Source organism: Cuculus canorus, chromosome 9 (assembly GCF_017976375.1).
Source record: "Cuculus canorus isolate bCucCan1 chromosome 9, bCucCan1.pri, whole genome shotgun sequence".
Taxonomy (NCBI): domain Eukaryota; kingdom Metazoa; phylum Chordata; class Aves; order Cuculiformes; family Cuculidae; genus Cuculus; species Cuculus canorus.
In genome coordinates this window covers 409,413-436,331 of record NC_071409.1, presented here as the reverse complement: position 1 = coordinate 436,331, position 26,919 = coordinate 409,413, and the positions used below count along the sequence as shown (strand labels likewise).

Below are 26,919 nucleotides of genomic sequence, written 5' to 3'. Positions count from 1 at the left end.
AATAGAAAACCACACTGAGAAAGATTATCCTCAGTCTTTGAGTAAGCTGGATTGTTTCATTGCATATGAATTATGAAAAGATCATAACTTATCGTGGAGCTTAACATTCAGTATCTATACCTAGAAGCAAAGAGATGTCTGATTCTTGGCAGGGGAGAAGAAAGTCCATGGTTCTAATAAGAACAAATATTTTGAAAAAAAACAGGATGAGAAACAAACTGTATAACTGATGAAGTAATCTGAGATGACTCTATTTGACAGCAGGGGTGAACAAGTTTTATATAGCAGAGCAGGAAATAAAAAAATGATCCATTTGCTCTTTCCTGACATTATAAGACTTTAAACATTTCAGGTTTCATTAATTCTACTTTTATTTTGCTGGAGTACATGCATTTCTTGCTGCCATTTATTAATCAGTCAATAACTACTGGATTAATTCAATTATCACTGTTTATATTTGGAGATGAATGTGGTGAGGGCTGTTGCTGCCTTTATAGCGATGCGAATTCAAACAGGACCAACACAGCTGCATAAGTGTTTGCTTCAATAAAAACCTCTTCTATACCTGAACTGCAGACAAGCTGAGGCAAGATTAATCTTTAAAACTTCAATGACCCAGACCATTCAAAACCTGCACTGAGGAATTAACGGTCTCTGCCGCGTTACAGACCGCTTTCACCAACTGACTAGGAACGTGGGTCCTACATTAGTTGCAAAAGATATAATCAGTCTTGGGGTCAAGTAGGGTGGCACCCTCAACACAGTACGATGGCGTAGCCTTGGATATGCAGAGAACACAGCCCTTCACCTCCTAGATTACCATCACAGAAGTACCTCTATCACAGAATCTGCGTGCAGTGAATCCTGAAAGCCCTGAAGTCGTGCATTTGCACAGATTGTCAGTCCCCTGTACACACTACACAGCTGGGACCGGGGCTCAATTCCTTCAGTATCTTATTCTATTGATCTGTGCATCTGTATTTAAGTCAATGCCTCAGATCACAGTCAGCCTGCATGGTCAGCCACCAAAGAGGAAATGGGTATCCTTTGGGATCTCCACATAGAATCACCAGGTTGGAAAGGATCCACTGGATCATTGAGTCCAACCATTCCTAACACTCCATTAAACCATGTCCCTAAGCACTTCATCAACCTGCTCCTTACACACCTCTAGGGAAGGCGACTCGGTCCCCTCCCTGGGCAGCCTCTGCCAGTGCCCGATGACTCTTACCGTGAAGAATTTTTTTCTGATATCCAGCCTGACCCTCCCCTGGCGGAGCTTCAGGCCATTCCCCCTTGTCCTGTCCTCAGTCACTTGGGAGAAGAGCCCAGCTCCCTCCTCTCCACAACCTCCTTTCAGGTAGTTGTAAAGAGTAATAAGGTGTCCCCTCAGCCTCCTCTTCTCCAGGCTAAACAACCCCAGCTCTCTCAGCTGCTCCTCATAAGACTTGTTCTCCAGCCCCCTCACCAGCTTCGTTGCTCTTCTCTGGACACACTCCAGAGCCTCAACATCCTTCTTGTGGTGAGGGGTCCAGAACTGAACACGGTACTCAAGGTGTGGTCTCACCAGTGCGGAGAACAGAGGGAGAATAACCTCCCTGGACCTGCTGGTCACACCGTTTCTGATCCAAGCTAAGATGCCATTGGCCGCCTTGGCCACCTGGGCACACTGCTGGCTCATGTCTTGCTGCACACTTCCAAAAGGGAAACTGAGCACCTGAAATCCTGAAGAAATGTCCAAAGTTTCCAATTGCTTTGGATAGAGAAACAAGAGGACCTGTTTTGGAAATCTAGACATATGGCAGTCGTGGGAAAGGTGTTCAGTTTTGCAAGAGATACAAGTCTCTGCAAGTTTTGGGAGATATTTGGGAGGCAAGCAATAATACTTCTAAGCCTGTTGAAGCTGTTTAAATTCCAAGTACTAGAAGTACTATAGCAATAACCTTTCTAAGATGACTACCTTTCCGTGTTTTCATTGGATGAAATGAAGAACAGAATATTCTAAGTCTTAGTCCATGTCAGCTACAACTTTGGATGAAAATCAAACAACTTGTCTCCACTTAAATCTCATATAAAAACTCTGTAATGTAATAAACTTTATAGATGTCTAAAAACTATACAGAACTTTAAATTAACTAATAGTAAAGTGATTTATTGACTTATTCTCCACTGTCTAATCCAATTAAATTCACATTTGAGATTCAATTATAGCTCATATTATTGATAAGAACCATCTCAGTGCAGTTGCTTTGAACTTTGCTATGATGGCGTCCTTTGTATACAAATATAAAAAGTATTCAAGTTATAGGCATTTCTGTGTTCAGCTGGCAGATCCATGAGCTTTTAGTGTGAAAAAAAGAATAAATGTGGGTCCAGAGTCAGCAAGATTTGCCTTGACATTGCTCTCATTTTAAGCATGAGGATATGTCACTGTCTTCTTTAATTACAGCTGTGCCATAAGCATTCATCTCTGACCGGCAACAGCAAAACACACTGATTCTCAAAATCTTCCAAAATCAGATGTAGGCTGACAAAATACAAAGAAGTTAAACTTGTATAATACTTATTACAACATAATCCTTTGTGAATGTCCACATGACCCTGCTAAAGTTACAGCGAAAAGTTTTTCACCTTTCCCTAACTTTCTCATAGCTTATCAATGCAATCAATCCTTTAGGATTTCTAACTTTGGCCTCAGAACTGCTTGTGTTTGAACTGTGAAAAGCATTAAGCTGAAGAGAAAAAATAAAACATATTTAAGTGTGATTATGTGGCAAGAATTAGTACTCAAAAAAGGCACAATGGAGGATTCTATGTTTATTATCAGTTGCAGTTCACATCTGCTCTATTCACAAAAAAAAAGAGGGAGGAAAAGATGTTATTTCTAGCTGCTAGTTTTCAAAATCAACCTGGGACTTCACTTGATCTTTTTTTGCATTACTAAAAGTAAAAGTTACTGTAAATTGTAACCCAGTAATCCTATTGATATGTGAATCTGCAGCTGCAATAAACCCTTCAAATATCTTATCTGCCAGGAATGCAAATAACGGTAGTTGCTGAAAAATACTCTCTGAATTTCACTTTAATTTTGGCTTTGCAAAGTGGTTATGAAATAGCCTGCTGTTTGCATAATCATTTTTTTAAAATAACAACAAGTATGTGGGGAGGATTTAAGTCCCAGATGAAAAAAATGAGGAACTACTATTATCTCCAATGAGCTGAAATTTCAGCCTAAAAGACAGGCAGAAATAGAAGATGCCTTACATACAGATTATCCGTAACGTGCTGGCCTTGGGATGCACCAACTAGAACAATCATACATTGACAAGGGTTTTGCTTGTGTCCATGGGATTTAGGATCAATGAAATTACGACTGTCTTTACATTTGTCGATAAGTCCCAATAAGGAGCTAACAAACAAACGTCTGCTGTGCACCACAGATGGTCAGGTCTGAGTTTAAAAGAATGAACAGTTTGCTACTTCTGCACGGCTGGTGGCAAGCTGCTCTTCCTCACAGCCTCGCACTGCGTCTCAACCCCGGTTGCCTCGAGTGCCGCTGACCCTGCTGCTCCACATCCACAGCCGGGCTGCCAGCGTCGCGGACGGGCAGCAGTGGTTTCAGAGCAGTGAGGAAGAGCTGGCGCCCAGCAGTGCAAGACGGGAGGTGGAAGAGGAGCACTCAAAGAGAACAGTGATTAGATTGGCTCCAGAAATGGTTAAGAATTGCTGAGCTAAGGTACACCTTTTAGAACAACGAATCCTGTTGATTTGAACGTAGCTGTAGTTGACAGTACTCCACAACCTCAGCAAATTTATCTAGCAGCTGATTACCCTGATTTTAAAAAACACTCACTTTTGCAAAATAGAATGAGAGAGAGAGAGAGAGAGAGACAGGCAGCCAGCAGGTCCCGGCTGTGTGAGGACACATGCAGCATGGCTGGAGCTTGTTTTGTCAAGACAGAAATGTTATTTTCTTTTAAAAATCTCAGCACACCTTTCTCTCTTTCTTCTGGGTAGTTTAGCAATATTACTTAAGTGGTAGATGATTATTGGAGCCAAGACACATCAAGTCACCTAGGACACACATTTTGTGCATTGCTTTGTTCTCTGCTCTCCAGGCTTCCTGACTCTTTAGGATCACTTCTGCATGCTCAGTATCCAACTGTTGCTTAAAATGGTACTGTAAATGTCAAACACTTAAGAAGATACAAAGATAATACCTTATTCTATCACTTTTTAAATTCCACCTTACATATTGCCTAAAAAAAAAATAAAAAGAAATTGGTAAAAAAATCAATTTGCCCAGAAAATGAGTAATGGGATTCTGTACAACTCTTCCTCTATATAGTCTACACACACTATTGATGACAGTTTAATCTCCTGATTCAACCGGCTTTTCAGTGTCAGTTTTTGTTTGTATATTAATATTAGAACCAAAATTCAAGAAGCAGAAAACAGCTACACGTTTGATGTTGTATGTGAGTGCCTTAGATATTTAGCCACTTCTTTGATGCTTTGATCTCTGAAGAAAACTTACTAAAATTATGATCAAAGGAATACATATTATTCCAAGTAGTTAAGAACAAACCATCTTAGGGCAATAATCAGTATTCTGTTTAATCCTTCACCCTTGGAATCCACTATTGCTAAGCACCTCAATCCAATGGGAGTTACATTTACTTAACGATGATATTCTCCTAAAATAGAATTAGGAGTAACAGAAAGTAGCACTTCCAACTTACAGTAAGAGCTAGAAATTATATTTTATTCTTCTGGCTAAAAAGTATTCTTTAAAACTCTTCTTTAAATGTACATAATTTAGGAAAATTGGTATGCGACTTATTACAGGAGTTTTGTTTTTTCTACAGCAGACAAAGAACAGAATTTCCAACATACAGCTACTTTTAATTTAATCTATTTCTATTTCCTATTGTCAGTGTTTATAGAAGACTATCACACAGATGGATATATCTAATATTTATAAGGTAAATTAATACTCTACTATATAACGAGGCAAAGGCAGATAAATAATGAATTATCCTTTTCATCAATCTGACCACATAATGTCTATTTCCCTGTAATATAAAATACCATATCAGACTGGTTGTTGCAATCTCTCACGGCAAGTTAAATCAAACAGCATGATACAAAGAATCTCTATAAACTGCAGCCTACAGAACAGCAGAAAAACATTAGAGCCAAGCAAGATTTAACAGAAACAATAATTACTGGTTAGATTATGGATTTACCACCAGGGGCTGAAGAAAGGTAAAGGAGGGTTGTACTTTTGCAGGAGCAAATAAGAGATCAAACCATGACTCCCAGTCACAACCACAGCCTTAATAACCTTCCACATCCTGACTAAGCAATTCCTCCTCCCGTTTTACCTGTGCAGACTATTTTTCTTCCTGCACACCCCACTCGCAAAGGTGTACTTTAATCTTACAGCAGTTTTCTTCCAACTATTTATATCCCCATGCTCCATCACTCTTTAACGGTGAAAGATTATGAGCAGACTAATGTGCAAACATGCCTGACTCTGAACACACTGTTGTAAGCATTCTTCCGAGCTGACAGGAAAACATGCCTACTTTAAATGAAAATCAATCTCTGCTAAATCTGTTAGCGCCAGCTCATTTGGACTGGCACTGCTTTAAGAGCCCACAAAGTGGTTTGCTGAAGCCGTAATATCAGAGAACCACGTATTCAACTTTGAAAGGCAGCAGATGCACCAGGACTGCAAGTGCATCTGAAGAACTCAAATTGATGAGAGAGGCAGACACGGATCGATCGTGCCTCTGACAAACTCACTGGTAGGTTATCCTTCCTTTTGGGCTCAGGTGTTTGAGAAGGCGGCCTGTCAAAGAAATGCTTTCAAAGGTGTGTGGCAAATTCATCCTGGAGCTCCTTCTGTCCTGACTTCAATATTCTGTACAGTTCAGTTATCACACCCTTATAGGCCCATTTTGTGTTTTGATTTGTTTATAGCTACACCATGGAAAACCATAGTTACAAGCTTCATTTAATGGAGGAGCTCCGGAGCTCCTCCAAGTTCCTTGAACTGTAGGACAATTAATCAACAACTATGGAACAACAGCCAGGAACTAGAGCAACTTCCAGGGAAATAATTTTGCCTCATTAGAGTTCAGAAACTGGCTTGCACAACAGAATCTTCAGTTGCCTTTAACCCTGGGCCCACTCCATGGTTACTTCAGGCCCATGTTCCTGGGAAATGCAATACCAGAAGCAGTACCACCTGGTCAACTTAGCTTCAGCTCTGCTATCAAAACCATGCATAAAAAGCTTTTCTCTCTAGAAGTTACTTACTTGATTGAAGTGCTGAAGTTTATCAATTAAATTGCTGATGAGTGGGTCCAATCCTCTGACTTTCAGTTCCGGATTATTAATTTGTGCCTTCAGTCCATTGGAAACTACTCTGCTGGTGTAACTGAAAAAGAGAAAGTGACTGGAATCACATCCATCAGAATCAAAAACCCTATTAAAGGCGACTCATACAAAGCAAACATTTTGCAAATGGGAGCAGAAATTTGTAATATATATTTGTTTTTAAACACATCAAAACAGAATAAAATCGCTGTTGTGTGCAGTATCATGCATTACTTCAAACTATTTAAGCCATGAATTGACAATTTCATAAATCGCACAGAAGTTCCTTTAGTTCATATTATCTGAACCTTTTTACCTGCCATTCTTAGATCTTCCATGCAGTAAAGCTGATAACTTCCAAAGAATCGTTCTTTCATAATTACAGAAAACAAGGGAATTTAAGACAGAAACAAATATGATGAGATTGAAGTAAAATCCAATGAAATGGCAGTCTGATTTTGAAAAGATTCTTTAAATCTGAGATTAGATTTGTTTTGCAAGACTAGTAGTTTATATTCAAACTGTCAAGAGACGCTGTCGAGCCACGCCTGCTGTTATACCAGCGCTCCTCACCATGCCTTATTGGCGTTACGGACTCGCTGGCTGCGGTCCACGTACAGGAATTCTCCCTAGCCTAGTCTTGCTTTATGTGAAGAATAGCAGCTGCTCCAACACTGCAGGATCCCGTCTTTTATCCATGACCTTCTCTCACTGACTGTTGACTGAACAGTTACTGCCAGTCTTTTCTGGAACACTCTCCAAACTGAATTGGTTTAGGGTTCCACACATGTACTCTGAAGGGAAAAATTCCAGGATCACACACAGCTGGTCTCTACTTCTGAGCATGTTTTTACTACAGCTAAGGAGGTGAAGCCTTCAGCTCACATATGCTGAATCCAGTGCTTCCTGGAAGTATTCGAACTACTGCACATTGGCTACAGAGTTGATCTGTTTGTGCATGACTAAAGTTCAACCCCTCTGCAATACACTGCGAGGGCCAGAGAGATAGAGAGCAACCTTTTTTTGGCAAGTCATGCTTCTGAGAGTTCGATGTAACCACTCCAATTAGTTTGGCAATCATTTGTCGCATAGTGGATCAAGGATGTTTGCACGAGCGGTGATGAACTGTACAAGAGACTGTTCCCAAACAAAACTCTCTCCAACTCACACACATAACCTGCGACGATCTCATTAAGACACCACGTTGGCAAAGTCAGGTGGTAATCGGCAGTGCTCCTGTGGACTGAAATGTCAAAAGACGCGTCCTGCAACATCTTTCACTTTGATCACACATACATACATAGCCCAGATGTTCCCCTGTCTATGAATTCTTCACCATAAGTCAGTTTGTGATGAACCTGAGGACAGCCCTTCAAAGAAGAGAAAAAATGCCCAAACTCTATTGTAGAAAGACAAAGCTCTCAACATATATTTGTCCTATATTAATTTCATCTAGAATAAACAACAAATTCCAAGCACAGCATATTGTAGTGTACTGCTGTTTAAAGTGTAGGGTAAAAAGAAAAAGAACTGCGACTGGTCCACCTTTGCAGTGAACACAATAAGCTCTACTTCTCAGGAAACAAAAAAAAACACGATTTAGAAAAAAGAATTGAGAAATATCATGTTTTGCACTATTAGCCAGATAGTATTTAGAGGACAAACATTAAGGTAAACCTTTTTCAGTGAGTTTGTATTTTTTTTGTTCACTGAGCCTTCTAAAGATAATGTTCTGATTTTTCTTGATGTGTAACTCATGCAAGTATTAATTAATCTGGAAGTACAAACTTGCATGGTATAACAGTGTGCCCAAAATGATCGTCAGGTTCTGATGTTACAGGCAGACTCAGACAGCTGGACTGATGTCCCTAGGAAGAACCCAGCTAAAGTATTTTTTTGAAGACAAGACTGGTATAGATCATATCAATCCACACCAATTCATTTGGACAATGTAGGAACACCACTGCACCTTATGTGTCTTTAGCTCTACCTTTATTGACAAATGAGATTGTTTGCTGAATGCTCATCATTGTTCACCATGTGAAAACATATGGTTACCCACTGTAGATGTACAGGGACAGTGACACAGCTTTTTGAGATCAAGCAGTTGCAACACAGGAGAAATGTAATTTAACAGGTCAGCTCACGGACTCCACCAGTCTGTTCAGTGATTCTCTGTGTGCATGGCTTTGTCTGATCAGAAACTCATCAACAGCAGCAAAAAGGAAAGGTGGTTTTTCTTCATTGCTCTTGACTGCTCTCCATTCAAGCTCTGGTTAGAGCTATTGGAATTTCTCTAGAGGCTTATGTCATTCTAATCCAGGATAAAACCCGCAAAATTGCTTCCCCACCGGGTTGGTTGGGTTGCGTTTTTTTTTGGCAAAGGATACTGTTTTTTTCGTCTGTGAATCACAAGCCTCCATTAAATACCTTTAAGTGGTATTCCAAACCCACCACACGGCACAGAGTTTGCACAAACATGACCAATTCAGGAACAGCAGCAGCAGCATTAATGCCAGAGTCCTCAAAGGGACCTAAAATGTGGAAAGTCAATCTCAGTCAACTCATATATTTTGCTGTTGCTAAATACAGACCCTCTTTTATTGTTATCAGGAAAATAGGACCATTTGGTATGAATGAGCTCACCGTCCACTGAGAGAAAGTGTATACTAATATCCCTAAAGCTTCATCCACATTTAAGGACTCACTCTTTAAGGCTCTAGAGATATCCATAAATTACACATAGGTATTTCTGTTGCCCAGATTGCTTATAACTAGATTCATAATGTGCATTACCTAAACTTCAGATGTCAGAGAAAGCATGCATATGTTGTGTGAATCCTGCATAATTTCCTTATCTCCTTGGTCTGGCATAGCTTCAGTATGGCAGTCACCAACATCTAGCTGCTAATGGGAGTATACAGCACATAAGATTTACTCATCTGTCTGGAACATGACCTGCATGACTGGCAAAGCCCGGAAAACCAACTACAGACCTTTGGCAGTGGAGGAATAAATGTGATTTGCCAAATGGACGGTGTAAAAATCCACTATAAAGAAAGGCAAAAGACTTACTCGCAGAGTACAACAAAACCAACGCTTGGGTTTCCCCATAACAACCCATAAGGTCTACTTGTCCTGTGTGGTCTTACTGAGAGATCACTTCTCTAATAAACCCAGGCCCAGAAAGACTCAGATGAATAAAGTAGTTCAGAGAAGGTGGGCTACACTTCTTGAGGAGAAGGAGACAGAGCAGAGAACCAAAGGACAGGCAGCAAGACGGAAGAACTCCCTCCAGTCCATCACAGCCAACAACCAGTCTGTACTGGAAAAAGTTGTTCTGTCCATCTAACTCAAATTGCTACCTTGTACACTGTGGACCCTTCTACTGGGCTCTGTATCATGCTGAAATACTTTGAAATAAACACTATACATTTCCTGAGAGATAATCTGATTACTTCACTTCTTTGCACTATCTAAGCTATTTCTTTTGTTGACATCAGATCCTGAATTACTGGAAATGTACATTAAGTAAGATCAGAAATTGGCTCACTTTATTTAATAACCTGCAATTTAACTGAAATATTGTAGTACTGAATTGTTAACTCTAGTTACAGCTCTAGTACTTTATTCATAGTAAACCCAGAAATGTCAGCAGGAATGGCCAGGAAAGTTGTATTAAAATATTGTCACTGGAGCAAGCCTGAAAGTAACTGCTACACTGGAGCCCAATAAACAGCATGTGCAGACAGAATTTTCATCCAGACCCCAAGCCTCCTGCCAATATTATTCCACAGATCATTCGGGATAGCTATGATACTTTAAAAAACACAAACAAACCCAAACTAAAAAAAAATCCCAATCTCCCCCCCAACCTAGCTTTACAGTATTTTGCATGAATAGTCACAACTAATTTAGACCTTAGCTAGCACACCTCATCAAAGGTGTAATAAAAGATGAAAACCGAAATCCTATTTACACATGGGATTGCATCTCAACTGAGGACACGCATTTTTGTTTTCTACAGAAATACAGAAAAATTAAGATACCTGAGTCTAAACGCTTACTTTAAAATAAAGCAAGAGGCTATTCTGAAATGTATCCTTTTTGACTCCAAATTTAAAAAAAGGGATAAAGGTACAGGATTTTCTCAAAAACAAATATAACATTTTAGACAGTTCAGCAGTTCAAAACCAACACATCAAATGGAAATAACTTCAAATTCCAGGCAAACAGCTCCAGGAGCCGCATTAGGGAGAGATCTAACCAGCAGTGATATTTCACCACAAAAGCCCCAAAACACAGGGGCTGTTTCCACACTACTTCCTTCCCTCCTCCCAGCAGGAGACCATACCAGTCGGGATACAAGTGTCTGGTAAAGCTCTTGGAGGCAGCTTTTCCAAGCATTAGTGACCAAGCTGCAGCTGGGAGGCTATTCCCACTACTCCATGTTCCTTGGAGTGCTGTTACCGTGAGCTGTGCTACTGGTATCCCCTAAGCACCCCAATGCTCTGATCTCCTTCTCCTGAACAGAGGTAGCTCCAGCATGTGTCCTCACCAGAGTGGTTCCAGTGCAAGACACCACACCGAACGTCACGCGCTTTGTAACGTGCACTGAGCAGTTCAGAATGATCTGTATTGGAAATTCAGGCTACCCAGAACCTGAACTTCATCTGAATGCAACTCTCTTAATTTTAGTTCTCTTTTCTCCACTTCAGTACTTGGCCAAATTGCTGCATGTAAGGCATCAAAATTCTTATCCAACTTTGGGAGAAACAGGACATCTAACACCACAAGGCAAATCTGAAAATGTAAGCCTCACATTCTGTGCAGAGGAATCCAGGATCCGCCACAAACATCTCTATGTGATAGAAACTGCTTTTAAGGAAACGCTTTGTCACAAAACATTGAGAGCTGCCTTACCCATAAAATAAGCATAAAACACCCGGTGACAAAAATAAAGATATTTGTTGAGATGTTTCTAATTTGTTAATCACATTTAAAAAAAAATGTAATTGCACCCTACAGATCACCAAGGCAACAATTTTGAACCAGAATTTGTATTTTTTTGTAACCTGTCATGCATTTTTTTTTATCTTTTTTTTTTTGTTGATACTGGTTGAATAACTCCATTCTGATCAACACCTTCCCGAGACATGCTGGCAAACTCAAACTCTTCGTTACTGAGAATCTACTGGTTTGTAAGTCACATTTAACTGTTCATTTCTTTGGCATTAAAAAGAAGTGACTGTCCTATTCTCTGTACAAATGTACTACAGGACACCCGATGAAGCAGAGCCTACTGATGGCCCCTTCTTCCTCCAGCTACAGGAGGCGTCATGCTCGCAAGCTTTCAACCTACAGGGGGAATTCAGCCACCCTGATGTATGCTGGAAAAGCAGCAGGATAAGCTGTAGGCAATCCAGGGGACCCCCAGAGTGCATTGAAGATAATTTTTTTAACCCAGGCAATAGAATCCCCCATCCGAGCGGATGCAATGCTGGACTTGATGATCACCAATGCAAGTGAGCTTATCACTGACATCAATATCAGAGGCGGACTGGGCTGCAGTGATCACAAACTGGTGGAGTTCAAGGTCCTGAGGCATATGGGACAGGCGATGGGTTTAGTCAGGATTCTAAATTTCAGGAAAGCAGACTTCCAGCTCTTCAAGAAGTCAGTCAGTAGGATCCCCTGGGACACGGTCCTCAGGCACAGGGGAGCAGAACAGAGCTGGAAAATATTTAAGAATGCTTTCCACAAAACACAAGAGCACTCAGACCCCAGATGTAGGAAATCAGGCAGGAAAAGGAAGAGACCAGCATGGCTGAGTCGAGACCTGCTGGTCAAACTGAAGAACAAGAGAGAACTGCACGGGCAGTGCAAGCAGGGACAGGGAACCTGGGAAGAGTATGGGGATGCTGCCTGGTTGTGTAGGGATGGGGCCAGGAAGGCCAAGGAGCAGCTGGAGCTGAACTTTGCAAAGGAAGTAAAGACTAACAAGAAGGACTTCTATGGGTATGTCAGTCAGAAGAGGAAGGTAAAAGAGAACATAACCCCACTGATGGATGAAAATGGTGACCTCGTATCATCAGACGAGGAGAAGGCTGAGCTACTCAACAACTTCTTTGACTCAGCCTTCACTAACAACCACTCTCCTCACCCCTCCTGGGTCAATGGACAACAAGATAGGGACCAGGGGTGTAAAGCCTCCCACCTGAGGAACCTGAACATATATAAGTCTATAGGACCTGGTGACTGGAAGAAAGGCAGCTTTGTGCCCATTTTAAAAAAACAATAAAAAAGATGACCCTGGGAACTACAAACCTGTCAGCCTTACCTCTCTGCCTGGGAAGAACACGGAATAGATCCTCCTAGAAGCTCTGCTAAAGAACATCGAGGCAGGGATGTGATTAGTCGTAGCCAGCATGGCTTCACCAAGGTCAAGTCCCACTTGATCAACCTAGTGGCTTCTATGATGTAGTGACCACATCAGTGGATGGGGAAAAGCTATGGGTGTAATTTGTCTTGATTTCCATAAAGCCTTTGACACAGGCCCCTACAACTTCCTTCTCTACAAACTGGAGAGCTATGGATTTGATGGGTCGACTGTTCAGTGGATAAGCAATTTACTGAATGTATTATTCAGAGAGAAGTGGTCAAACGGCTTGATGTCCAGATGGAAATCCATTGTGCCCCTCAGGGTTCTGTGCTGGGACCAGTGCTGTTTAATAATTTCATTGATGATCTAGACAGCAAGATCGAGTGCACCCTCAGCAAGTTTGCAGAGGACACCAAGCTGAGTGGTGCGGTTGTTACACCAGAAGGACAGGATGTCATCCAGAGAGGCCTGGACAGGCTGGAGAAATGGGGCTGTGTGACCTTCATGAGGTTCAACAAGGCCAAGTGCAAGGTCTTACACCTGGGTTGGGGCAATCTGTGGTTTCAGTACAGGATGGGGGACGACATGATTGAGAACAGCTCTGTGGATAAGGGCTTAGGGGTACTAACTGATGAGAAGCTCGACAGAGCCTGCAATGCACACTCACAGCCCAGAAGGCCAACTGTATCCTGGGCTACATCAAAAGAAGCGTGGCCAGCAGGGCGAGGGAGGTGAGTCTGCCTTTCTATTCTGCTCTCATGTGATGCCACCTGGATTCTTGTGTCCAGTTCTAAAATTCTCAAAATAAGAAGAATATGTTGGAATGGGTCCAGAGGAGGGCTACAAAGATGATCAGAGGGCTGGAGCATCTCCCATATGAAGACAGGCTGAGAGAGTTGGGCAATAGCTTTTATTTGGAAGGGGGAAGATTTAGACTAGACATTAGGAAGAAATTCTTCACAATGAGAGTGGTGAGGCACTGGCACAGGTTTCCCAGAGAAGTCATGGCTTGCCCCATCCCTGGAGTAGTTCAAGGCCAGGTTGGATGGGCCTTGGCAGCCTGATTTAGTGGGAGGTGTCCCTGCCCATGGCAGGGGGGGTGGAACCAGATGATCTTTAAGGTCCCTTCCAACCCAAACCATTCTATGATTCTATGAAAAACAACCTCTTTCCTACCCAACAGAAAACCACATTGAAAATGTGGAGACTGGACCTCCTAAAAAAAAGTTTTTTCAGCTTTCTAAAAATCAGTGGCTGTCCAGCAGCCTGCTAAAAGCCAGAGAAGAGAGAAGCTTTAATGAAGTAAGGCACTAATTTTATAACCAACAAAATCATAGAACCATTGAGACAAAGCTAGACTTTACAATGATCTTTTCACATCCAGCTCTGCTTTTTTCACCTTCATGTATAACTTCTTAAACAGGAAAAAATCCTACAGATACATGTTGCCTCTAAAACTACCAAGAAGTAGATAGTGCTATGCAAATAATAACTACAATGACTTAAAATTATGTCTTTTTAGGCCCATATGTTTGAAAGTCAGTGACCGCAGGCTCTCATTTGCTAAAAACAATTCTGAAGTAGCCTGTTTATTTCAAGAAAATACTCAACACACTGTCAGAGCAGACCACCGCTAAATGACTTAGAAGTTAAAGCGTTAGAGGGTGAGAAGGAAGGGAAGAGCTTTGAATGTGTCATTTAGTAAGAAGCAATGAGAAATACGGATAAGTTACTTAACAGGCCTTGAGATCCAGTGAACAATTAATTCAGTTACATTAGGCATGGTTCACCAGATGGTGTGTTTTGTCTTATATTTATTCATAATTTGACCCTTGGGCTGGAATGGTTTGCCTGAAATTAAATTATGTGAATCCACTGCTGGATGCCAGTCTGTTGTGTCTCCAAATTACTAATTTTTTGGTATCTCCCTTGTAGTTTGTAGATGCAGCCCTTGGTGTGTGTGACACTGACCCACAGAGCTCTGCAACAAATAATTTTCTCTCAAGGAACAAGGAAGTGTGCAGCAACCTATACGGCTGCAGAATTAGAAATAATTTATCAAGACTATCAGCTTTGATCTGATTAACCCTTCTGCCTACTTCTTTGCCAAATGGAAAGAACAAGCACAATATATGGCAACTGTACATCCTTTGCCTGGTTATCATAGTTCCTTGTCACTCAGTAAGTAACTCCAAGGAAGCAAAGCAAATGCCATTGTCCTGAAGTGTTGTTGATGCTTACATATATTTCTCCAGGAGGAAGAGGCAGTTGGCACAGGATTCTCCTTTGACTCAGCAGTCCCACGGCTGCTCCACATGATGAGACCAGCAGCCACTGAGTCCCCCACCACCTCCTTCCAGCCCTTGTTGTTAAAATTGACCAATAGGCAGATTGTGCTTCATCTCTAAGCAACTCTCACCATAGCAGTACTCAGAGAAATGCCCCGTATCATACTTTTTATTATTTCTGTGACATCTAAGCAAGCCTGGATACGGTCCTTGAACACCTAGGCTGGGAGGCGTCAAGAAAAGGAATGATTTTTCCATGACCAGTACTGTTCTCTAGGACCTCAATGCTCTTTCACTAAGATGCCAAAATAAACAGTTTGGTTTTTTAAAAAAAATAATAATAGTAAGAAAGATATCTTGATAATTTTACTGTCAGATAACCAGCAGCCATGAGGGAAGAAAATGCCAAAGTTTGCAGTCTTTGAATTCAGTTTCTTTTCATCTATCCAGCTTAAATATTCAGTGTGTAAGTGCTTTGTAGAATCAAATCTTGGAAGACTTCATGACTGTTACATTTATTCAGTAGGCCTGATCATTCCCTTTGTGCACAAAGAAAAAACTGTGATGTGTTCTAAACGATCAGCTGAACACAACTGGAAAAATACTCTCCAAACAAAAGATTAGTCTGTTTAAAAATACCTATGTAAAGGGTTCCTTTGAAGTAATTAAATAACTGTCGACAGACTACATGAAAGCTCAAGTCTAGTACATAATGAATTCAGCTGCCCTTAAGATTTTGTGAAGCAGAACTGACACCATGTGAATACCATCACTGCTATAACTGTAATGGGCTTCAGTGGAGGTTTCACAAATAATCTTGTTTATTAGTAATTATGGGAAACAATGACACAAAGACAGTGCGTTAATGGGATAATGGGATAATTAAAAACAAATCACTAAGTCAAACAGCATTTATAATGGTCTTTTTCCACTTCTAAAGGGCTAGAAAAGATCTCCCACTGTCTCGATTTTTAAGACTCCAGGTACACAACCAAGTCATTGGAGGGCTTCAAGTGACTGGATGATTCCACCTCATGAACACATACACAAAAGCAACTCAGTGAAGGACCATACGTGTAAAAGATCTTAATGTCAAAACAGCTGTGCTCATCAGTTGAGAATCACGCTGAAAATTTACTAACTCGAGTGTTGAAGAATACTTGTAAAATGCTTGAAAAGTGTTGTGAAGAAGTTATTACAGATGGTAGGTGAAACTGCCTACGTTCTTTCCCTAGTTATATGAAAAGTTAATAATACCTTCTAGGCACACTGAAAGGACCAAAGAAATTTGTAGAAGTTAATTGGACAGTCTTTATTATGTTGAGGGAAGGAAAGTATTTGCCTGGAATAACATCAGATAGGAAAGCTCTTCAGTTTAAAGTGGAATAAACTCTACGGGACATGGAAATGATACCTCTATACCTATCAAAGTGAGCAATGAAAATTACACAAATCCAAAGGCTGATAACTTAACTGGGAACTGACAGCATAAAGACCATCCCACATAAAATTAATTTGAGAAACAGAACAGAAAACAGAACAATATATAAATAGTATATGCTTATCAGAGCAACATCTGCGGCCGATGGGTCAGGCTCAAAGGGTCATAGTAAATGGGGTTACATCGGGTTGGTGACCACTCAACAGGGGGTTCTGCAGGGACCCATCTTAGGACCAATACTCTTTAAGAGGGCCAACTGTGTCCTGGGGGGCATCCAGCACAGCATCGCCAGCTGGTCGAGGGAGGTGCTTCTCCTGCTCTGCTCCACACTGGTGTGGCCCCACCTTGAGTAGTGGGTGCAGTTTTGGGCACCACAGTATAAAAAGGATCTAAAGCTACTGGAGAGTGTCCAGAGGAGGGCATAAAGTTGGTGAAGGGTCTAGAGGGCAAGTCTATGAAGCAGCTGAAATCACTTGGTCTGTTCAGCTTGGAGAAGAGGCCACTGATGAGGGACCTCACAGCAGTTCACTGCTTCCTCATAAGGGGAAGAAGGAGGAGCAGGCGCTGATCTCTTCTCTCTGGTGCCCATTGATAGGACTTGAGGGAATGGCAGGAAGATGTGCCAGGGGAGGGTTAGGTTGGCTATTAGGAAAAGGTTCTTCACTCAGAAGGTGGTGGAGCATTGGAACAGCTCCCCAGAGAAGCAGTCACAGCACCGAGCCTAGTGTGAATTTTGGGGTTGTCCCATGCAAGGGAAGGACTTTGACTTGATGATCCTGATGGGTCCCTTCCAGCTCAGGTCATTCTGTGGTTCTGTGATTCTGTGCCATTCCTACGGGAAAAAGTAAAGCTAATCTGAAACACCTTTTTTCTCAGTAACTCCTAGGCTGGGGGATAAACAAGAGAAGAGTCAAGCTAAATCCTGGTGGAGATTCTGATTCTGCACCTCCCAGAGACTGGCAGCTTGCACTGTGTTCTGGGGGTTGTGGAAAATAAATGGGAACATATGACCGCCTAGCTTTTTAACCTGACAGATGGAAGACACTAATGGCAAATGGGACTGACTGAGCAGAAAAGAAAATATAGTCTTTAAGAGAGGAGAGGACTTGAAGTCTTCGATGAAAAAATAAAAGACTAGCAAAAAACTTCACAGCACTGGAGTGAGAACGAATATCAAGCAAGGGCTCACAGTATTTGGCTGATAAGACTTTTGGCAGGGCAAGGTAACAAGAATCCAATTCCCTTTCTGGAAACTCTGGTTGTCGATACTTAAAAGTTAGGCTTGACAGATGACTACAGGTATACAAAAGGATATTCTATGATCCCAGTATAGAAATTCTTATGAAGGAAAATGGAGAATGTCCTAATTTGCACGGTATTTGATATATGTCAGAGGGAGAAGACCTTGCCTGTGGCTCATTAAAAGCCAAGCAAAACAAAACATTGCAAAAATACATTAATGCTAAGAGGTCAAAATTCCAGCTTTCCTCAGAAGCCTGTTTCTCGAACTACACTTAGACGCACACATGGGAGATTAATGAATAGCTGACAATAATGAATACACAAGCTGCAGCTCTGTCTGAACTCAGCTCAGGCACTGAACTCTGCCCTCCAACAATCTTGGCTCAAGCCCTCTGGCTTTGACACTCCCTGCCATTCTCATTGCAGCCCACAGCTCCTAAAGAGACAGCCCTGGGTGTGTATTGCATCTGTCTGTTATGCCCACAATCAAAACTACTGTTGATTCCAATACTGCGGCATGACTGTTGTTACTGCTGCTGCAATAATTTCAAGTTTCTTGTCTCCACTTTTAATGCTTTCCACAACTGCGATTCCCATGATCACCTCCACACCCCTTCCTCTACCCTGCTGATTATGCCAAAGCAACCCAGATTTTTTTACTTCATTCTAAACCCTTCTCTCTTTTGTCAGTTTAAAACACCTCCTCAGGCTACCCTTTAAGGTGACTCACGATCTACCTTCACTCCTCCTTCAATGCCTGCGTACGGCAATGATGAAAAAGCCATCACCCACCGCCCAAGCTGGTGCTCTGTAATGGAAAGATGTACATAGCTAGCACTTGGTGGACACAGGGAGCAGATCAGATACAGCATTCCTTCCCATCTCAGGTGAAGGAGGCAGCTGGGTAATCCAGGCTCATCCTCTCTTCCAGGCTCAAGAACAGTGCAACTGAGATCTCAGCTTGCTGAACCCCTGTCACTTCCCCTGGCTGTTTTGGCTCCTCAGGGACGCCTCTGACCATTATGCATTCTAAACATGCACTAATGCACACACATTCGATTTTGTTCCCTTACAGAGTTTTTCCAATGTACTTGTGTAGAGCTATTCAAGGTAATTCTTATCTGCTCCAGTGCTTTCATTTGTGCTCAGGTCTTAATATCTTATAGCAAGTGTTTGATCCTTTCCCACAGATGGAAGAGTTATTGACCCTTCTCAGCTGCAGGACTGTGAGGTACACAGTTCCAATCTATTCCTATTTCCAGGTTAATAACTTTTATTAGTGAGATGGTGATGCTAAATTTTACATAAGTAAAAAGCAGATAGGAGGCCTTAATGCTGTATAGAAAGAGCTCAGACACTAAGACTTCCAAATCTCCTGACTCAGAGTTCTTGAACTCCTTCCCTTTTGCTTAATCTTTTCCACCAGCAAGACAGCTGAATTCATCATTCCAAAGCACCAGTTTTATTCCTCATAGAGGAAGTAGTATTTTATTGTAGAAGCTATGAGCTACCTGTTCAGCTCACCAGAAGATTTATAGATTTCATCCAACTTCTTTTTTTCTGCAACTGCCTAATTGGCATAGATCACGGTAATCCACATTTACTGTTCCCCTAACAGTGAAACGCCTGCAGTCAAAATGCACTCAGCATATCCTGCTGCCACTGGCTGTCTGCTACAGGCACGGGATCAGGCTTAGCTTAATTACCATTACCCTGCAGGCGCCCTTATTGCTAGAACTCCTTGCAAATACACCAAAGCATCTGCCGTGCTAGTCCTACCAGGGTGTGTTTTGAACATGGAATTTTTCAGTGCCAGCTTCATGGTCTGGAAACAGTTCAGGCAGGTTACAGTTTTAATTTTTCATAGCATATACCCAACCACACGTCTGAGGCAGTTGTTCACTATCTAGCAAAAATCACTGTTTTCATTACTCTTGAAAGCACTGCCGAAAATGCTAGTGTCAGCAGAGAGCATGTATAGCCTAGTTATAGAGATTAAAATATCTATGTCCCACAGAACTGTTCACCCAGGTCAAGGCTGAAGAGCTTGGTAGTAACGTGGGAAAACAAGCTGCCTCAATTCATGGTTTTGTCATTAAATACAAGCCATTGTTTCCCCTGCTTGAGCGTCTGGTACTTCTCACAAAAATAACTGCACTAGAAGAGAGGTCAAATGTAGAAAGATTTTCCCGTCATCACAAATTTGAAAAAGAGGATATTTATACAAAAATCAATTTACTTGCTCTATATTCTTCAATTCTGCTGATACTGTTGAAGATTTATGTCCAGTGAAAACTGTTCCCTTCCACAATTTAGCTTCTCTCCTGTTTGGTTTTGTGCTAAGGTCACAATCCTGAGTTTGCGATTTTATACTCTGTTGCCACAGACACAAACAGCAACACAAATTCACTGCAGGATTAACTACATCAAAGACCAAACTGTTAGGGGAAAGAACATTTAAACACAAATACATACACCATAAAATACTTTGCAGAAGAAAAACCGAGGAACAAAAATAAGGACAGGAAAACTGGTTTGCCCTGCTGTAAATGCCCTGCTCTTTAAAATCCAAGGGTCACAGAGGCTTCTGTCCTGAACAAAACCAATTCCATCATGTGAAGCACGATTTATTTTTGATAGTCACTTCTAGGCTAGATGACAGTAAGTGCGAAGAGTAACCACTTCTGACATACCTGCAACTTAGTGGTATGTTTCCACTAGAGTTTTGATTTCTGTTGCACAGATTCCCTTCTCTTACACACTCACAACAGCTCTAACGCCTTTGTGTCAGATACAGTAAAAATACTCAATAGAAAACCCCCAAGTAAATGAACACAAAAGACTCACTAAAACCCGGCAGACTCAAACAATCTTCCCATCACACATATGCCTATAGTACACTCATAAGCACGCTTTTTTCACTTCTTAGCTAGATGGTATAGACAACTAAAATAAAAAAAAAGAAACAAATAGACTGAAAAATGTAACATAGAATGAAATAAGTCTAACAGGGCGTTATGCTAAAAGCAACAGAGACAGCAGCTGAAATGCACTCAAACAAGTAATTGATACTACAGTGACTTGGGGACTCTCGCAGCCCTCATTTACATAAAGCCCAAATCGATCTGAATTTTTTTTGCATGGATGTATAATCACAAATAATATGTTTAGTAATAAGGTGCTACTATTCTCTGTTTCTGTTTAGGGAATGAACTTAAGGTGCCTTAAGGAGAGATCCTAGGACCCTGTCCCATCCAGTTCCCATCAATCATCTGGGCCTAAACGACTTAAGCTCATACTTGGAAGATACTAATAAGCAAGGAATCAAATACTGATCTCCTAGGATGACCTCCCCACTGCATCCTTCTTGATCCTCCCTGCTTTATAACAGGAATAGATAGATGTCTCTTCCACAACCCTGGATAAAGGCACACTGATTCTATCAGCCTGTCAACAATTACATTTCTGGAATATTTGCCTCCAGCTGCAGAGGTTCACTTGGACTTTCTTCTTGGCCCTCTTGCCACCCTGGAAGGTGCAAGGTGCAAGTCTCCATTATTGCACTCCCAGAACAAAGCCAAGGAGACACTTGAATGTGGTCAGGATATACCCATGAGCCAGCCTGGCATGGCTAAGGAAAGACGAGCCCTCACTTGCCCACAGGAGGACTTAGCAAGCTGCCTTTTAATGAATGCTCTCCAGAGCATGAGCACTAAGCACTTCTCAGTAAGGCAAAGAAGTAGGGACCTATCAAGCCGCAAGTCATTTTTCCTGTGGATGTAAGGTGCAACACAAAGTACTTCAGAACTGGACTGTGACCACCCTCAGCTAAAAAAGGAGCTGATCATTTCAAGTGGTTGCCATGGGCCAAGCAGAGAGATCCTTCCTCAAGCACAACAGCTGCACCATCCTGTGTCTTCTTTCAAGTCTTTCCTGTTACACAGAGCGTTTGCACACCACCCATGCTGCTGCTGACACCACTCAGCATGAGGAATACGTACCTGCCTGTGCTCAGCCATAAGGAAAGGCCTACAAGTAGCAGGAAAAAAAAAATGACAAGAGGACTGACTCTATTTTCCTGCTAAAATCAGCAAAAAGAAAAGACAGGAAGACTTTATTTTTTTTTCTTTTCTTTTAAGATGCCTACGATATTGAAGAACACAGAGAACCGAAGTCATTTTGAACACAAGACAAAAGGAATGAGTGAATAGCTGGCAGTCTGTTGTGGTACAGCTCAGCTACAAAGCACCACTTGTTATCCATGTGCTAAAAATATGATGATGATTAATGGCAAGCATGAAGGAAAAAACAAATAATAGACAGAAGAATAAATGATGTAACGATATTGTAAAAAAAAGGCATGTGACATTTCAGCAACCACAATAGAATCTGAATAGGCTTCAGCTGTCTATAGCATCATTCATCTTTGTGGTACCCTGAAGAATTCTACAAAGGGGAAGTTTGGGCTGGTACTGCTGTGACTCTGATAGCAAACGGAACAGGAATTACTCATAACATACAGTCCACAAACAAATATTAGACCTGGTTTTCAGTATGTGAAAAAACTTTGCAAGTTTGTACAGCTTACACTGTTGGATATTGGATTTCTCTTTTGAGTAAGATGGCAAGGACAGCTTAAGGGCAGTAGTGATGGAAAATTGTTCATTTTGAGGTCATGGGCTCAAATTCTTCAACATCTGAGTGTTTGCAGTGCTCACGGGTTATTCAACAGCCCCTGCAAACACTTCCTTTTGGATGGTTGCAACCAACATCAGAGAGTGTGCTCTTGTTTGGGAAGTTCTGAGCTGACTGTCAGTGGGGCTGGAACCTTTAAGTAGGGAAAAAAAAATTCTGTCCCCGTCAGGGCACTGAGTCTCTTTACGGTGCAGGTATAAAGAGCCAGGGCTGAGCAGGACGAGGTGATGGAGACGGTACTGGATTGTGGCACCAGAGGGTCTGGCCCATGGGAAGATGTCCCATTTGAGTACTACAGGCAAGGTGGCACCAGCCCAGCCCTAGCTCCTGCAGAGGGAGACGGAGCAGCAGCACCTGACAGCAGGGACAGTCATCCCAGAGACTTCCTTTTCTGGTCAGCCGGCAGAGACAGGCTTGTATTATGACTCCTCACAATGAATACCACAAAGGTAAAGGACACAGCAACCCAGAGACTTTTGCAGTCTTTCTATGCCTCCTGCCACATGCCCTGGATCCTGAACAAAGAAGGGATGAAGTCCCACACCACTTCCTGAATAGGTGTGGACCCTGTCCTCTCTTTCCCATAACAAGTCAAAACCAATCTTACCACTCCTGGTCATGTTTCCAGCAGCCTAAGTAAGTCAGTGGATGACATTAAGCTGGGAGGAAGTGTCGATCTGCTGGAGGGTAGGGAGGCTCCAAAGGGACCTGAACAGGCTGGACTGCTGGGCCGAGACCAATGGCATGAGGTTTAAAAAGGCCAAATGCCGGGTCCTGCACTTGGGGCACAACAACCCTATGCAGTGCTACAGACTGGGGGAAAAGTGGCTGGAAAGCTGCATGGAGGAGAAGGACCTGGGGGTGCTGGTTGACAGCCGACTGAACATGAGCCAGCAGTGTGCCCAGGTGGCCAAGAAGGCCAATGGAATCTTGGCTTGGATCAGAAATGGTGTGACCAGCAGGTCCAGGGAGGTTATTCTCCCTCTGTACTCGGCACTGGTGAGACCGCACCTTGAGTACTGTGTTCAGTTCTGGGCCCCTCACCACAAAAAGGATGTTGAGGCTCTGGAGTGTGTCCAGAGAAGAGCAACGAAGCTGGTGAGGGGCTGGAGAACAAGTCTTATGAGGAGCAGCTGAGAGAGCTGGGGTTGTTTAGCCTGGAGAAGAGGAGGCTGAGGGGAGACCTTATTGCTCTCTAGAACTGCCTGAAAGGAGGTTGTGGAGAGGAGGGTGCTGGGCTCTTCTCCCAAGTGACAGGGGACAGGACAAGGGGGAATGGCCTGAAGCTCTGCCAGGGGAGGTTCAGGCTGGATATCATTAAAAAAAAAAATTCACAGCAAGGGTCATGGGGCACTGGCAGAGGCTGCCCAGGGAAGGGGTGGAGTCACAATCCCTGGAGGGATTTAAACGATGGGTGGATGAGGTGCTCAGGGACATGGTTTATGGCAGATAGGAATGTTTGGACTTGATCCTAGAAGTCTTTTCCAACCTAGGGATTCTATGTACGCATATACCTTTCCTTGAGATTTCCCAGGACCGTTGCAGCTTTCTAGATCAAACCCAGAATCAAGAACCAAAAGGCAGGCGGCAGAGCACAGAAGCCACAGGCATTCCTTACCTCTGCTCCAGTGCAACTACGCACACCATCCCACAGCAGGACACTGGATAGGGGACACTGTTGGATGCACTGGCCCAAGAGGCAGCTGTGTCTTCCTGAGTGCAGCCTGGGAGCATTTCAGATGAATCACTTCTTTTTACCCTAGTAAAAACTGACTGAAAAAAATAGAGATTAATTTGTCCAAAAGTAAATTATTTCACCTGATTTTTTGTTTTAGTGCCTAAACTAACAAAGTCCATTAATCCACGAAGCGTGCAAGATATTTCAAGGTGTCTGTATAGTTTTACATACACTTACAAGCTCCTGTTTGGATATTGCCTTGGCATGAGAGTAAACATTATCAAAAATTAATAGCCTCCATGTAGACGGTTATGCTCAGCAATAATGATCTCTAATCTGTTTCTCAAAAGCATCTCTGAGACTCTAATGACGGGTCTCCCTCTGGCAAATGGTACAAACACAGCAAATTGCATGGGGAAAAAAACATTTAATCAATGTTTAATAGTTTTCATCTTGAACAGAGCAATATATGATCCACTTGAAAAAGTAAGATATAAAACTATTAGAAACTATTGGAAGGTTCACTTATCCCAGGTCAAATTTGCTAGGCAGTCAAAATCTGTGACAATTTAATGCCACTTCTCTAGAAGGGATGTCTGGACTTAGTAGAAATAGAACTAAGTCACTTGAGAGAGACACAACAGGGTGGTCACACCAACAGGACGCAGATGGTTATCTTACTTACAAAGCATGCATCAAAAGAAATTCCAAACTCCAGGCTGGAGCTATGAATAGATTAGTCTGAATTTCTTTGCCTGTTTCTTGTGCAACCATGTCTTTGGCCATCTCATTGCCCAAGACTGGTTTCCCAGCTGGCCCTCCTTCTTCACATAGGTACCTGCTTTTGCGGAAAGGTGGGTTTCCACACCAGTGGACTGGACTGTAGACTTGAAACGTTAAACCTTAGTGATGAAAACAATTGTGTGGTTGGATCTGCAGAAATCAGTGGGCACTACTCATAGACTTAAAGCTGGACACACATTCTGTTTGCAGGAGTAGGGACTTTGTTACTAAGCAGTTAGAGATACATAAAATCCATTAGTGTAGTCATCAAGTAAAAGCTATTGATGGACATAACATCATCTCACAGCTTCAATGTATGATATACGTAGGCTAATGAGGAGCCAAGCAGGGAGGTCAGTACTGTGTTTCTGAGAGAAATCGTTCCCACCTTTACCACAAAATAGCCTGGAAGGAGGGCCACGCGCAGACAGACTGCTCTCAGCTGCAGTTCAGAGTTTCTGCTGAATGCTCCAACTACAAGCTCCAGCAGGTACCACAGCATGCCCCTCCAGCGACCACCCCAGCCCTGGGCGCAAGAGGTGCATGAAGAGATGGTTGTAGGAGGTCTTGCTGAAGAGGCAGTGAGAATTTTCACATGCACTGGTTTATTGCTTTGCTTAGCATATGGAGGTCTTAGGAAGGCATGAGAATCACATCTTGTTCTCCTCTTCCCCTTCAACAAACTACAGAGTCAATCAAAGAAGAAAAAAGACCGAAAAGGAAACAACTAGTTTAAAAAAACAACTGAAAGCCACGCAGTAAGTCCTGCTGACTTCACTCGTTTCACATAAGGAATCATGGAACAGTTTGGATTAGAAGGGACCATGAAGGTCACCTTAGTCCAACCCGCCTATAGTGAGCAAGAACACCTTTAATTAGATCAATTAACACTGCATAACCAATACACCATTACAACTGGATTACAAACCTGGGCAGAGAAGCTGGACTTGGGCTGGAGCTGTGACAAGCCTGGCAGAGCAGTTTTTGTCCACAGTGAGAGAACCCCTCCAGCCCAGTGCAGTGTCTGCCCCACTTTGCTCTGTTTCAGGGTCCCTTCCCGGGTTTATCGCACCGTTAGGCAACTGTTTGTCAGTACTGAAAAAAGGGTTGCAGGGCAAGGAAGCAGAAGAAGCAGCTTGTAGCAGCAGTAGTAGTTTCCCCTGAAGGAAAACAGCAGTGCCTGCGACATGCATGGATGGCACAGCAGCTCAAACACTGAGCGCTCGGTGGCTGTAAGACACAGCAAAAGACTGAACATCAATGACAGGGGATATTACCTGCCTGAAAGCTGCTCCTAAGGCCACACCAACCTCGAGGTTTTTTTTACCTGCACCATGCTGGCGTTTGTTTTTTTTTATGCAGAGCAAACATCCTTTTTTCATAAAATCATTTATCATCATTTGCCTTGCTGCAAACCTGCTCTCTGCTTCCTTCAAACTAGAATAGTGAGCACAGGCTGGGCACAACAGGCATGGGCTCTGGAGGCTGATCCATAAATAAAACTCCAAAACATCCCAGGCCACTAGAGCATGCCTTGTACCACCTCGTCGCTGGCCCAGCAGGATGCGCCACATGGAGAGAGCAGGAGGTTCACCTCCAGAGAAGCGCAGAGACTACACATCCTTCAAAGCCCCCGGGGGAGCACGGAGCCCCCAGCAGGAACCCCGGCTCACAAGGAAGGACCTCAGGAACAGAAGCGCCATATCTTCAATAACAGGCAGTGATTAATCACACAGCTGTATGTTTGTGGGTGTGGAAGTGAAAAGCCTTTTACTGGCATACTCATTATTTAATGATAATTAGAGCCCAGTGCGCCATAAACTGCCTCTAGGTTTTATTTTACAAATAGGAGGGAAATTCATTGCTACTTCTACAGATGTCTTAATATCTATGCAGAATATTAAGGTAATTTGAAGAGCAATGACATAGTTAAATCCAAATAATATAGAATTAAATAAACCTTTACCCACTCTGTGCTTTGGGTTGGGGGCAGAGTGGGGAAGGGAGAGCTGTTGCTTAAATT

General features: G+C 42.4%; 1 protein-coding gene across 10 annotated transcripts in view; it reads right to left on the bottom strand.

The window, feature by feature from the left end:
* LOC104068773 (glypican-5) overlaps positions 1-26,919 on the bottom strand; it is a 501,941-nt gene that overhangs the window by 269,839 nt on the left and 205,183 nt on the right. For all 10 annotated transcript variants that reach the window (XR_008451209.1, XR_008451208.1, XR_008451207.1 and 7 more), the window contains one exon: positions 6,328-6,448. Coding sequence is in view for 7 of the 10 variants with exons in the window: in XM_054074212.1 (XP_053930187.1) it covers positions 6,328-6,448 (121 nt within the window). In the remaining 3 variants the exon portion in view is untranslated. The remainder of the gene's footprint in view (positions 1-6,327; positions 6,449-26,919) is intronic.